This window comes from Dendroctonus ponderosae, unplaced genomic scaffold (assembly GCF_020466585.1).
Source record: "Dendroctonus ponderosae isolate FM_Combo_2020 unplaced genomic scaffold, Dpon_F_20191213v2 Dpon_F_20191213_1, whole genome shotgun sequence".
In the NCBI taxonomy this organism is placed as follows: domain Eukaryota; kingdom Metazoa; phylum Arthropoda; class Insecta; order Coleoptera; family Curculionidae; genus Dendroctonus; species Dendroctonus ponderosae.
The window spans coordinates 15,939,381-15,954,003 of NW_026017110.1; the positions used below are offsets into that span (position 1 = coordinate 15,939,381).

Sequence of the window (14,623 nt, forward strand, 5' to 3'; positions counted from 1 at the left end):
TGTGGTTTAAATTACAATAAAATGTATATTCTATGATGAGTTGATATTAAATTAATGAAATAAAATATGAAAACACAGTTTTCATAAATTAATGTATTTTGCTATTTTGTTTTAAAAATTTTGAGCTCGATTACGATATTTATTAAAGCAATTTTAATTGTTTTATGTCCCAATAGTGTCTCTCTCCAACTCCAAGGGAATATAAAATATCATCATATAGTGAAATAAAGTAATAAGTCATTTTTATCAAAATTATTATGATCATTTTTTTGAATTGGAATACCCAAATAAAGATAATTGAAAATATGTTCCATATTACCATATATGACAATTAATGTCTAACATCTTTAAGTGGCAAGAAAACCGAAATGTTTTTTTTTTCGCAAAAACTATGAACGCTACAAGATTTTATAAAGTGCAGAAAATTGTGAATAAATGATTAGTGCATCAACCAAAAAAATGAGTTGATTTCATCCACCAAATAAAAAGTTCTGGTAGTTTTTCTACCACCACACGCAAGAATTCACCACTTGTCCAAAACGGATAAACTCGATTGTTTCATCAAAATATGATTCTTAGATAACTACAAATTCACAGCGAGTTTTATCAAAACAAATCGTACCATTCTTAATAATTTCTGAATAACTTTGACCATCAATAGCAGAGGAGCCAGACAGTTTTTGGCAAAGTTAGGTCAGATCGTCTTCTTTTGATGCAATATCGCAGTATCCTTTTGATCATGTGCTTACGGGGCACTCTGTATACATATTTAAAAAAATCTTTGCTATGAGAATTGTAAGAAATTTAATGTTTCTATAAAGATGTTGTCAATGTTACTAGATGATTCCCCAATTTTACCAAAAACGATATAAAGACTTCTGCTTCAAATTTATTTTTTAATAAAAGTCAGATATGGTCAATTCTTGCTCGTGACTCCCTAAATATGGACACTGAAGACTGATTAGTTTAGTAATTTCTACCGCAAATAGGCTTCAAAATACTACATATACCGTGTTTTTCTTAATTTATTTACGTCTGAAAAATTGCGGCAAACAAAAATCTGGGTGAGCCACTTTCTATGTTGACATAGACTTTCCAAGTAGGAACGGTACTTCTTTATTCGTGCTTAAGCCATATTTTATAAATAAACATTAGTAGAATCGGTTCTCAAGAGAAAAGCATTAATAATTCATGTGTTAACATTGGAAATGCATGATAAGAGCTTAAATTAACACATACAAAAGTTCCCTTAAATAAGATCCCGACATGCAATAGCAAATATTCAATGTTAGTGAAGCAACAGTCGGAGTACCAAAAACGAACTCACTTTTAGAGTAATGATAGTTTCCCCGGTTATGTTATGGCCCCTTTCTTGTAGCCCCTAAAAATACACTGAACATAAAATAAAATAAAACAAATACAACTACCAAAACGCATTCCAATAATAGAACTTAAAAATAAATTAATCTGCCACCGTAGAAACCAGTCCATGCCTAAACTGTGAAAATTAGTACCAATCTTACACGTTTAAATCAAAAATGTGAAAGTTGGTACTGAATCTTCCTACAACTCAAAATAAACAAGACAAACTTCTACAACACTGATTGGGGTGGTGCCGTTACCTTAACAGCCACGATTTCAGCATAACCCAGCGTACCCCCTCGAAGCGTCGTCACTGATCTTTTAAAGCCCTAAAGAGAGGGAATAATATTATCGACCTACTATTGTTTAACCATTGAGGGAAAGTTTGAACTCAAATAAATTCATAATACTTATTCATTAAACCTATTCCTACCGCTATGAAAGCTACACATATAGTAAAGACTTCAAACAGAAAATAATAAAAACGGACCATTAAAAACATAAAATAGCTACTCTAAAATAGATTCGCATAAAACATTGCAACGGAAAAATAAAAACATAACTGCAACATCCTTAGGGAATTACTTACCCTTCCCGGCGGCTGATAAAAATCAAATTAATTGAGAAAAATAAGCCAGTACAGTACAAAAGATGGAGACAATATCATTTTAAGAGAAATGTTTTTAAAAACTACTTTGCTTGGAGGAGTCTATTACTAAAGTGCAGAAAATAGACTTTTTACTACGCTGTAAAGTTGTTGCAGTCACTTTTAGTAGGTGGTAATAAAATCTTAAAGATTGCTGGGGCTTAAAGGATCATCCAAATAAATATAGAGCTCAAATTTCAAATAATTTTCAGTGAGTTGTTCTGAATTTACCTTCACTGCTTGTATCACATCGATTCCGGCGCTACCAGGCTGCCCTCTTTGACCTTTCTCTCCTGGTGGTCCCTTAGGAAAAAAATATCATTGAAAACCAATTATCAAAATACGTTTTAATTTTTTAACCAAAACCTTGTCTATAAATGTACTGACTAAAGCATCAATCGTATAACTTTCAGATTTGATCGCGAATTATTTGAAAAGTTTGCAAAAAGAACGTTAAGAAAAGTCTTATTAAGGAACTTACTGGCTCGCCTTTTGGTCCGTCCAGTCCAATCGGTCCCTGCACAAAAAGAAAGTTTGTCAATTCGGTCGTATTAAAAGTATAAAGATGAAGAAGTTAGAAAGTGAATGAGTTAGTGTGAAAACAGCTTAAAAGCTCGTTTGATTAATTTCTACAAATCTACTTCTGGACTTCAAAGTTCAAATTTCAATTGAGAGCGATGGGAAGTTCCGTAAGTATTTACTCCAATAAAGTTGCAATTTGGACTTGGAATCCGATGAAAGCTAAACCCATATCATTTCGAAGTTAGATGCTAATAGTAATAGTAAAATGTGTCTATATTTGTATAAATATATATATAAATGTTGCCTTAAATAGTCGAATGCGTAAATAAAATGGAAAAATGAAAAAGTACCTACAATTTTTTTATTTATACAAAATTTATTAAATTTTCCAGTCACCGACCATTCAACTATGTTTGACCGTTCTGCTAAATAATCCCTTTCCTGGTTCTGAATCACAAAAGCGCAACAGCATTTTATGTTTTTGTAAAGATTAAAAGCGTCCACTACTAGCAAGTTGCTTCCCGTCACCGAAAGCAATAAAACAAAATGAAAATCAACAAACCGGAAATCCCGGAAATCCGCGCACCCCTTTCGGACCCTGCAACAGACATATTTCATTGGAATTTGTTTTTTTTCTTAATTTTTACCGATGATTTACGTTCCAGCTTTAACAACTAATATCATAATTTGTGAGATTAGCGGATATACTTTAGCTTAATGGAAAACGCTAACTAGTTTTACAAATTTATTTGAACATGATACAATTTTCGTAAATTTCGGTAAAATCTAATAGTGATTTTATATCTGCCAAATGGGTCCTTTCGTTCATGTTTTCATTATATGTGTATACAACTGCAAGAAAATTTGGATTTGAGGGATGAAAATTGTTGAAACTCCAATCAAAAACATGTTTTCTAATTTGAACAATATCCCGGTATTTTCTAAGTGGCTTATAAATATTTTTTTAATATGTTGATGCTTTTACGGTATTAGAAAACGCAGAACTTTAAAATACACATAACTAATAACTTAAAATTAACACTTTCCGGTTATTAAAACAACTGTTTTCCGGGCTTGACGTTTTGTCTGCAACTGCGACAGAATTTTTTTTCTAACTTATGTTATCTAGAGTTGTAAGGCTTATCGGCCAAGGCCTACGAGACCCAAAAACAATATTTTACTAGTCAATCCGGCCTTGAAGGCGTACATTTCTTGAAAATCATATAATATTCGAAAATATGTTTAAGTGTTTCATTTACTTTGCGATGTTTGCTTGGATGTCCCTAGAAATTCTAAATAGTGTCTCTAAAAAACACGTTAAAAAATTCTTAAACATCAGCAAATAATAAAAATGTAATTGCATGTTTTAACCAACATTTTCACCATATAAGCATTAACAATTTTAAATCAAACTTCGGTTTCCTTTAAGAACACAACAAATTTGTGAATAAATACGGGCATGTAAGTTTTTCATATGTACACACAAAATATCAAATTGGTGTAAATTTATAGATAATTGCTTTATAACCATTAAGACGTAACACTAATCTCACAATTATTAAATTTTTAAAAAGTTTTAAAATCACAGTGCTTACTACTCTGGACAGGGTAGATTTGGGGTAGTTAATGCGGATATGGCATTTCATGCAGCAGTTTCGTTTCAAGTCATGTGTTACTTTGCTACATAAATAATGTGTGTATCTAGTTACAACTTCATTACTAATTAGCTGTATTACGAAACAGTCTTCTTGTTGGAAGCTTGCAGTTAACGGCAAATTGAAGCATTAGATCTAAAACGAAGTCGAAGAAAGAGCAACCAAAACTGGTCAACCCTTTGAAAAAATGACCTTCACTTTACTAGAATTAAACCAAAAAATCTAAGAGAATAATCAGAAAATATTTAAACAACTGATCACAAAAGTCGCGCTCGAAGTAAAAAGAATTTGACTTTGTTCAGTTTAAATTTGACTTTTATTCGTAATCTCTGGGTTGATTTTATCTGAAACTTTTCCAGTTCAAAAATTTGAACGCAATCGTGCGGCAGCTTTAAACAGCACTTTCCGGATATCCAGTTTCCTAGAAACTTTTAAAATCTGTTACCAAATGAGCCGAAAATAAAAATAGATGAGTAGAATAGATACTTTGTTTTGAGGAAAGTTCTATCTCACTATATGTATTGAGAATTATTACATAATAATAATAGTAACATTATCTATTATAAAAAACTTGTCACTACCTATTAGGTCAACTGGTATTATTTGAATAATTTTTTATTCATTCCGGAACACACTGATGAAAATTTAATAAAATAGAAAAGTTTTCCCAATCAAAAGAAACTAGATATTGATTTTAAGGGTTTAAATTCAATTAAGCTTTTGCGACCCCGAAACTCGTCTAAGTTTCCTCAGACATTTGCATAATTTTAAATCTCCAAAACTTAAATTTGGTATTATCAGCGCTTTTTAGAAAGAAAGTCATGATTTTCAGTCGTTGCAATTGCTTCAGAGAGCTTTTTATTTTTCACTTTCAACTCATGATAATTCTGTGTATAAACAGTAAACAAGGCGTACTTAATTAAATAAATAAAGTGTTTTCATTAAGCTTCCATACATGTTTCCACATTTGGCGACTGGCTTAGAATAAAGACTTGGTGTTGACATGTCTTCCCTTTCCGAGACTTCGTTCAACTATTAGTGCCTCAGTTTGCCTTTCGCATTATGTTAAAACCGCAAAACCAAAAAAACCACCGTGCTTCTTACCCTGTAGCCCGATTCTCCTTTCTGACCCTTGTCACCCTGTAATATTAATTGAGATGGGGTTAATTTATGAATGCGGACCAGCTACATAGACAGATAATTAATAATAAAATTAAATAATGTATTCGTCGGCGCTATGATAAAAAGCTCGTTTTGATAAAATAATTTAACCCAGTAAACTCTTTCCACTCTGAATTGATTTGAATTATTTTTGGATAAAGATCTGCAGGATGAATTTTAAATATATTTTACTAATGGAAAATTGAATTTCCATTATTAACTGGTTAGAAATTAAACGATACTTGTGGCAATTCTCCTCGATAAAAAATAGTTAAATGCATTTTTATATCACCTAATTTGCATACAATAGAGTAGGATTGATCGGACTGTATTTAACTAAACCATAATTAAAATTTTGTGAAATTCTGTTATTTTATTGCTATTTTCAACTTGTAATTAAATTCTGGTTCCAATATAGCTGGCTTTATTTCACTTTATCTTTACTTAATTAATTCAATAGTGGTCCTCATCATCGCATATCAAATACATATTGCTGCATTGCATGCATGAAATTTTCTTTTTCTGTGAAGGATTCCTTCCAACAGCATATTAAGCAGCAGGATAATTTTTTCACCTACTTCTTATATAATATGATAATTTGAACGCAAATACGAAATAAATGATAAATAAAAAATTGTTAACCACCCACAAAGTTAAAAGTATCCGTCACAAGAGTTGTCTGTTGTTTGGTATAGTTCGCATGTGTACACTTTAGACAAAACATATTTCAAAGAAGTCGGAAATTAAATTAATTGATGTATTAAGGAATAGGCATCACGCTATGACTTCAATTTATATGCGAAAAAATTTAACTCAAAAGTTAATGATTAATTAATAAGTAAATGGATTTGAAAATCTCTGAAAAAGTATTATTTGCATAATCGTTAAAACTTACTAGGAGCTAAAAAGTGAGTCAGCCAACATTTTTATAACCAAAGCGGAAAAATTAAATGAGAAAAACAACTAACAAAATAAGAACAGTTTAGCTTAATTGAGAAAATATTTTTTTTGAGTAAAATACATAAAAGAACTGATTCTGTAAGATTGATTCGTAAAGATAAAGTAATTTGTATGGGATAATACAAATTAATCAATAAAAATAATTAAGTGACCGAGACTAAAAAATCAGAGAAAACCATTGGTCTATAAAGTATAAATTAAATCGTGATTTCGTTATAGGAAACTGCACTTACTATTTACTATTTGTGCTGATTTTCTTAGTCTTATAGAGTCTTAGTTGTGGGCGTAACTGGCGGTAAATAGGTAAACACCTATCCAAATTTTGGCGAATCATTGTCATGAGTATGAACAACTTAAAGTTAGAAAACTAAAATATGTAAGTAATTAAAAAAATAACTACCGGAAAACCATTCTTTCCTGGCGTGCCTGCGAGCCCCTAAATAAAAAGAAAACAAAATAAGAAATTAAAACCAAGCAAAACAGTTAAATAAAAATTAGACAGGAATAATATTTTCCACCTATGACATCGACTGCATTTAAATAATTGAATCAGATACATTCGTAATAATCATGAACACCTTTGAGCGAGTATAATAAATCAATTAATGGACATACTACAAATTAGTTGATGCCTCATTGATATATCGATTTCCATTAGTTTTATGTGAACATGGACAGAGAACTGATTATCTTCTTGCGCAAAAAATATTTCTGTCAAAGCTTCATTAATTAATTCAGCCATATTTTATTACACAATCCAATTAAATTTGAATCATAATGGATCACATCAGGAAAATGTTATAAAACGGGTTGAAATTGTACATAACAATATGAAATAATGTCGATGTTGATAACAGATAACACTGGGTTTCAACATTTGAAACGTAATTTGTTATTAAGTGGAATTTACTTACTGCAGGTCCCGATTCACCGGGTTCTCCCTTTTTTCCCTTCTTTCCTCTTTTGCCAGGCGGTCCTGGGGGTCCGGGAGGTCCGGGGGGCCCTGAAAAAAAATAATTAGGCTTAAGAAACATATAAAGAAAAAATGCACATATAACAGCTACAATAAAATAACGAAATTAATATTATATTGTTACTTAAAATAACCAAATATAATGTCTCAGTATAAAATTGTATAAAAGATGAAAATTGAATGGTTTTCAATAAGCCATGAAGTATAACTATACATTTGAATATTGCCTTAAAATAGTTAATAAATGAAGCCTTATTACACTTTACACAATTTTTTAAATTCGTCGCAGAAAAGCTCGTCCGTTTACCGAAACTAATGCGTATGATTAAATTTGAGTATTCTTTGAAAGTACCATGGGCCATAATTCTCGTATATGTTATTCTAATGGATGTAATGATGAATACCGTCTTTTGTACAAACTAATGATTATTCCTAGGAAGAACACATGAGATGGCTCGCATAGCTCATTTGTTCCAGTCAAGGTATGGACATGTTAAATCTATGAAAAATCGTATTTTCGTTAAATGTTGTACTCTGATTGGTTTAGGGTCATCGGTCACAGCGTAAATGCGACGAGATTTAAGGCGGAGATAAATGTTTAGCTTGATTTTTATTACCTTTCGAAAACCGGGAGGCAATTAGCGGATATAGCGATCCCTTTGGATCTCGGCCATTAGTCAAAGTTGTAACTTGTAAGCGGGCGGGCAAACTAAATCAAGCTCGACTAAAAGATTTGGTTCGAGTATTCGAGTACCGCCTCAAGGATGGAAACTTAACCAAGTGAATCGTAAATTTCATAATTTTTTCTTGTAATTAGCACGTGAACCGAAAGCTTCGTCCTAATCATCTAAGTTTATTGGTTACTTTTCATGATTTATAAGTACCGCAGTGATTAGCCAAGCCAAGATACGTCCAGGATTGCAAAATTAAAGTACCTACGGAAGGAAAGAGAATAAACGTGGATGCTGAAATAATAATCAGAAGCTTGACGGCCGAATAAAGTTGCGAAAAATATTACATACAAAACACCCATTTTAGTTAAAGAATTTTATGAAGGAAGTCAGAAAGGAGTGGAAGAGAAAGTATAAGTAAATAAAACATTAAGGATGTGAAGACTTATTTCACCTTCACTAGCAGAAAGGTAAAACTTGCGGGAAGAAATCAGCAAAATAATGACATTAAGCAGATGCTTCCATCAGGGACCGGAACCGATATGGACCCAAAACCGGAATGGACCCCTTTTTTCTGGACCGAAACCGAAATATTTTATTTTGGTTTTTTCCGTTTTTTTTTGGATACAGCTTGTAATATTTGAAAGAAATTAATACTGGGTTTCTGAGGACTTCTAGGAAACTTCCCATTCGATAACAAAAAATTAAAGCGAATTTTAGATTTAAAGATGCTTAGGGGAATGTCAAAATATATAATTAGATAAGAAAATACAATAATTTAGATTGCTTAAAACTATCAACTGCTTGTATTTTGTTTATTTTATGTTTATGCGAGTTTTTAGCTATGTTTCTAACGTTATTTGTGAACAAGTGGTTTGTTATTAGTAGTTGTTGGTTAAAACAGTTTTTATGGCTACTGGCAAGAATGCAAGTTGTCATTAAAAAAAAACTGGTTCTTCATTTCCAACAGTTATCTTGAGGAAAATGGAGGAAAGAGAAGTTATGCTCTAAATAATGACGTGATCCTTGCTTGGATATTTTTGGACGTTCGGTATAAGGTAGTTTTAGACGACATTCAAGTAAAAAGAGTAAAAGCACATTTAAAGTCGTTATGGACCAGACTGGTGATATTTAAAAAGGCCAATTATTCCAATTCTGAATCTGAGCCTAACCAAGACAATATGGAAACGAAATCATCTGGTTCTTTATTACACGATGAAATGGAAGCGTTTTTAAGGCATGAAGATTCAGAGTAAAAAAGCTTTAAAATTAACTAAGCAGCGCGAATTTTCGACACAATTCATTAAGAGCCGTTAACGAAATTAATTTAAATTATTTTAAATTCCTATAAAGTGGAACAAAAGAAAAAGCTTAATCCCGAGTTGAACATGTTTGCTCAAGTATTAATAAGCGAATACAAATAATAATATAGATACAACAAACAAGGAAAAAGATAATGTGATTTCTAGATAGAGCAGCCTCTATCTTTGTTCTCGTTTTTTGCATTATGTAGATTGTGGCACCGAAATTAACCGAAAAAAATTCAGAACGTAAATTTTAAATGTTTCCATGGAGCGAAACCGGAACGGAACAGTTATTTTGATTCGGTCCGGATTATCGGCGGCCATAGTCAGGAAGGATGGATATAACGAATACTCAAATCGCGTAATTTTCAAAACTTTGAAGTTAATCAGTTTAACCATGTACAGAATAGGATTATTGGAAACTGACACATTTTTTTGAGGCAAGAGGCAAGACTTGATTTTTGGACTTAAGAAATTCTCTTGATTTTTTTGCGGATTTGTGACGGAAAAAGCAACATAGCACTACAGTCGAAATCATTGAGGTAGAGATCACTTAACGACCCAGATGAAACACATTTAAATGAAGAAAAAATATATTTTAGGCATATTGCAAAAAAAATTAAAATCTATTGCAACCGCCATGTTACCTATAATTTGGTATGATTTGTTCTGTTCATTTATGCTTCTCATCTGGAAGGCAAAACACATATTTTGGACGAGTAAAATGTGAATAACTGCTGATGATAATTGGTCAATTTCCTCAACGCATAAGTTGTTAGCATGAATATCTCGCAACGGGTGTTTGTAACAGAACGACGATATAAATTAAGGCAGCAATCGGTTTTTTGAGTAATGGCGACCGCCCGGGTGTTCTTTGCATGAATTCTGATACCGAAATTACCGGAGACCACCTGGCCAACACTACCGGTACCTACTTTTATTTTGTTATATTTTACATACTAAATATGAGAAAATGTATTGCCATACCGTTGCCTCAAATAGAAATAAGAAAAAAATATTTTATTCACTGAATTAAAAAGTTTTTGTTTGGAATTGATGTACATATTTACTTTTACATTTTGGGAAACTCTAAAACACAAAGTTTCTCGAATTCAAATCGCATCAAATATCAGTTCTGGTTTAATTACCACAGACTAAGGTCAAAATGTAAATAGTAAATTTAAATTGCCATTTATATGGTTTGAGCTTAAAAGGAAACAGTTTCAGAGCTCAAACAATACATATCTGGTTCCAAATTAAAGTAACTTTGCAGCCCCGAATTTCGTGCTTAGATAAGAGCTTGCTGTTAGGACAACGTTGCCTCTAATAAACCCAATAATCTACAAGTTCTTGCTATTAGACAATACACTTATTAGACACGAACTACGAACACGAACGAAATTAAATTGAACTAACATCGATTATCTAATGGATTATATTTTTAAGGAAACGAATTTGAAACAAACATGTTACGGTAAATTGCGAGGATAAAAAGAAAGTATTTTTCTAGACACAAAACGCTTAGTTATAACACCTCAACATTAATGTGTTTTTTGTATGGAATTATAAATGGAGGTATTATTGGATATTCGTTATTACGGACGTTTTCAATGCCAAAGAAAAATAGAACTAGTTTCTCGCGGCCAATGAAAAACCCTTCCACGTGTTCGAAAAGGAGACGAGGAAAATTATTGGAATCTAGTTTTATCAAAGATCTATTATAAAATATACTTTTATAAAGTGCATTTTCTTAGTGCTTCCATAACATCCAGTATCTACTGTTTTATTAAAATACTGCAACATCATAATTTCAGTTATCATATTCTTTTAATTTATTTGTTAATGCTTGAATTAAGGATACTTTTCAAGTTTCAAAATACTAAGTCAATAACTTCTTATTCTTAATCCAAATGTGAATAATCATCAAGTGCCATAAATCAATGTTGCAAGACCAGAGGAAACATGGTTCGGAGCCGCGAGAATTATCTGAAGTGCTCATATGTAGAGCGACAAAAATTCTCCCCTGTCCTCTTGTAGATACAGGACAGGTTAGGTTTGATTTGAATGGAAAGCCATCTTACGTTGCTTGTTTAAATTTTTCAAGTGCTGTAATGTCATTATGATCTCGAGACTGATGAAATTAGCATAAGATAATGCAGGAAAATCGGGGTAAACAAGCCGGTGGCAAACAGAGCATCGACAAAAGGTAATCCGCAACTTATACTGTTACGTATGTTAGGTAGGAGATAACAAACAGATGTCTCGAGAAATTGTCGCCAAAGGCGCCGTGCCAAAATTGCGGATTTAGAATAGAGGCGTAATTCGTTTTCTAACGTTCCGGAGACTATTTTTACTCGAGAAGATTACTTACTGAAATGGCAAATGTCTGCAATAATCCGGCTAACTTTTGTAAAATTGCATTCTGGTGGTCCCTGTGACAACATCCATGTGTGAGCCGAAATTTAATTCGACGAAAATGGAAACTTTCCACGTTTCAAGTGGTTGGTGTGCTCCAAGTTCCACTAACCAGACTTTTTAAAAGTACAATTGAAAAACCAAAGAATTTACTTGAAAATCACTGTAGGAAAAATTAATTAATTATAAGCGTGTAAGAATACTTTATCGGAAGTAAACACTGTTAAATGAGGAATTATACGAAACGATGTCTCATTCTCAACGACCGCGGTATTTAAAAAACTTGGACCCTTGCTAAGCATCAGGTCTAGTTAATTTGGCTTAGATGTAGAAAGTCAAGCTATAATTAATCACATACAAAAAAACCACCAAAATTAAAGACTTAACACATGCAAATAATGGCAGACGAATGGTGAAGATGAAAGATGAAATAGAATTGGAAATTTAAGGAAACGAAATGACCGAATATTCTTCCAGAATGACACTTTGAAAGTGGGTTCACATAAACAGAACAAATTTTCGTAATTCTCTAAAATCTCACAAAAATTTCGACTCATAAAATTCCTAGATATTTTTTTACAAATACCTCGTCAGAACGATTATCCTAGACTATTCTCTTTGATGATATATTGATGGTCATTCAATAATCTTTACCTTCTTTACTAATCATTGAGAAGTATTTTTTTCCAATTATAATATGATCGCACAATAATATATACAGAGTGGTTTTTTAGTGCGATAGAGTCCATTATTTCCGATGGTTTTAAACTTTCGAAAAATACTTTCATATAAAAGTTGTTGACGCACAAAGTGCGCACATTTTAAAAATATCTTATATGATACAGAGTGTGTCAGAAAAGCGAGGCAAGATCAAAGTGTATTTTTTTAAATAGAACTACCCATTTTTCATTAGCTCATAGAATTTAGCTTGAAACGCTGCATATGCACCGTAAATTGTTTTTTTTTACTTGCGACGTTGGCAGATTATTGTCATTTTAGTAAAATTTTGATTAAAAACATGGTATCTAAAAATTAATACATTGTACATGGTGTTAACAATGTGGACTTCAATCTAAAACTTTTTAACGCAATATAACTTTTGTTTCTCAAATGGAAGTACCTGTATATTAATACGTCATTAGATAGACAATTTACAAAGTTACAAATTTGCATTTACACTTTAAGCTGTGAAATCAACCGTTTTCAAATTATAATTTATTTTATTTAAAAATTTCAAAAAGTTGCTACATTTTGTAAGGTGGCTATGGAAGTGAATAAATAAGTGTCAAAATTTGAATTGCCACGTTTAATTGATCCTTTACCTAATTTTATCAAGGAAAGAATGTGGTATTTACATGATGGAGCTCCAGTTCACCATACAGCTCAAATTCATGAGTACCGAAATAATTAATTTCCTGAGAGGCAGAGGTGGGCCTATACAGTGGCCACCTCGTTCACCCGATTTGATAAAAATTGATTTATTTTTATGGGCTTCCGTCAAAAGCGAAATTTATAAAATAACTACAACTGCAAAAGATGACATGGAGAATTGAATCACAACTGTTTTTCGAAGCATTAATAATATTATTTTGAATTGCGTTAGCGATTCATTTCAAAAACGTAGATATTAATAGTTGCTTAAAGGTTAACGGAAATCATATTAAACATTTATTTTAAAATATCACTGTAGGTATAATTTTATATTTTTATTTTTATAGACGTATGCAGTTTTATTGCATTTTTTGCTATGAAATTCCATGCATTTTATAAAACGTTGCACTTTTCTTCATTGATTATGTCAAGTATCATAAAAATTTGACACTTATTTAAGAAATTCCATAGTCGCCTTACTAAATGTAGCAACTTTTTTAAATTTTTAAATAAAATAATTTATAATTTGAACACGGTTGATTTCACAACTTAAAGTATAAACGCAAATTTGTAACTTTGTAAATTGGCTATCTAATGATGTATTAATATACGAGTACTTCCATTTGAAAAACAAAAGTTATATTGCATTAAAAAGTTTTAGATTGAAGTCCACCTTGTTAACACGCTGTACAATGTATTGATATTTTGGTTCAATAGAATTCTTAACGGATCTCTGGTGATTGGAAAGACGTATTTTTTTGTATCCCTAACTGCTTTTTTTTGCTTCTAGAATGAATTTTTAAATACCATGTTTTTAAGCAAACATTTACTAAAATGGCGATAATCTGCCAACGTTGCAAAAAAAAAAACAATTTTCGGTGCGTATGCAGCGTTTCAAGCTGCATTCTATGAGCTAATGAAAAATGGGTACGGAAAAATACACTTTGATCTTCCCTAACTTTTCTGAGACATTCTGTATCATATAAGATATTCTTAAAATGTGCGCACTTTGTGCGTCAACAACTTTCATATGAAACTATTTTTCGAAAGTTCAACACCAACGGAAATAATGGACTCTATCGCACTAAAAAACCACCCTGTATGTCAGGGCATGTTAACTGAGACATTTGTAACTCAATAATCCTGTACGTTTGACCCTTAACAGACACAGAAAATCAGTATTTAACAAAACGGCAAATTCTCTTGCACTTTTTCAAATAAGGATTTAATTTTGATAGAGATTGATGCTCTTTCCGAAAGCATAAACTATTCAATATGAGTTATGTCGTTAGCTTATGGTCGATAGCAATTTATAGGTCTTAAGTTATTTCACAGTTAGGACTAAAAGCTTTCCGTACTTGCTGTACTTATATCGGTTCAAAAAATTGCAATATTGTAGCTGACCGTGTTATCATAATGCGAAATCGCTTTCGTTTGAAATTCGAGACGTTGGACTTAAGTGCTTTTGGTTGTGTTGGCAAAATTATTTCATAGGTCGTACCGTCGTCGTAACGACCGATTATAATTTTTTTGATGTGAGATTTCTGGGAATTACTTTCAAATAAAACTGACCACTCCAATGA

The 14,623-nt window shown here is 31.8% G+C and overlaps 1 protein-coding gene across 20 annotated transcripts in view; it reads right to left on the reverse strand.

Moving 5' to 3' along the window:
* The window catches only part of LOC109539304 (collagen alpha chain CG42342), a 133,008-nt gene that overhangs the window by 14,732 nt on the left and 103,653 nt on the right, over positions 1-14,623 (reverse strand). For 7 of the 20 annotated variants that reach the window (XM_048660830.1, XM_048660734.1, XM_048660811.1 and 4 more), the window contains exons 2-10: positions 7,221-7,309; positions 6,707-6,742; positions 5,290-5,325; positions 3,093-3,128; positions 2,490-2,525; positions 2,240-2,311; positions 1,952-1,963; positions 1,623-1,691; positions 1,328-1,381 (exon numbers count right to left, since the gene is read on the reverse strand). In XM_048660830.1, the coding sequence (XP_048516787.1) occupies positions 1,328-1,381; positions 1,623-1,691; positions 1,952-1,963; positions 2,240-2,311; positions 2,490-2,525; positions 3,093-3,128; positions 5,290-5,325; positions 6,707-6,742; positions 7,221-7,309 (440 nt within the window). The remainder of the gene's footprint in view (positions 1-1,327; positions 1,382-1,622; positions 1,692-1,951; positions 1,964-2,239; positions 2,312-2,489; positions 2,526-3,092; positions 3,129-5,289; positions 5,326-6,706; positions 6,743-7,220; positions 7,310-14,623) is intronic. The other 13 variants (XM_019906971.2, XM_048660849.1, XM_048660764.1 and 10 more) reach the window with 12 other exon arrangements.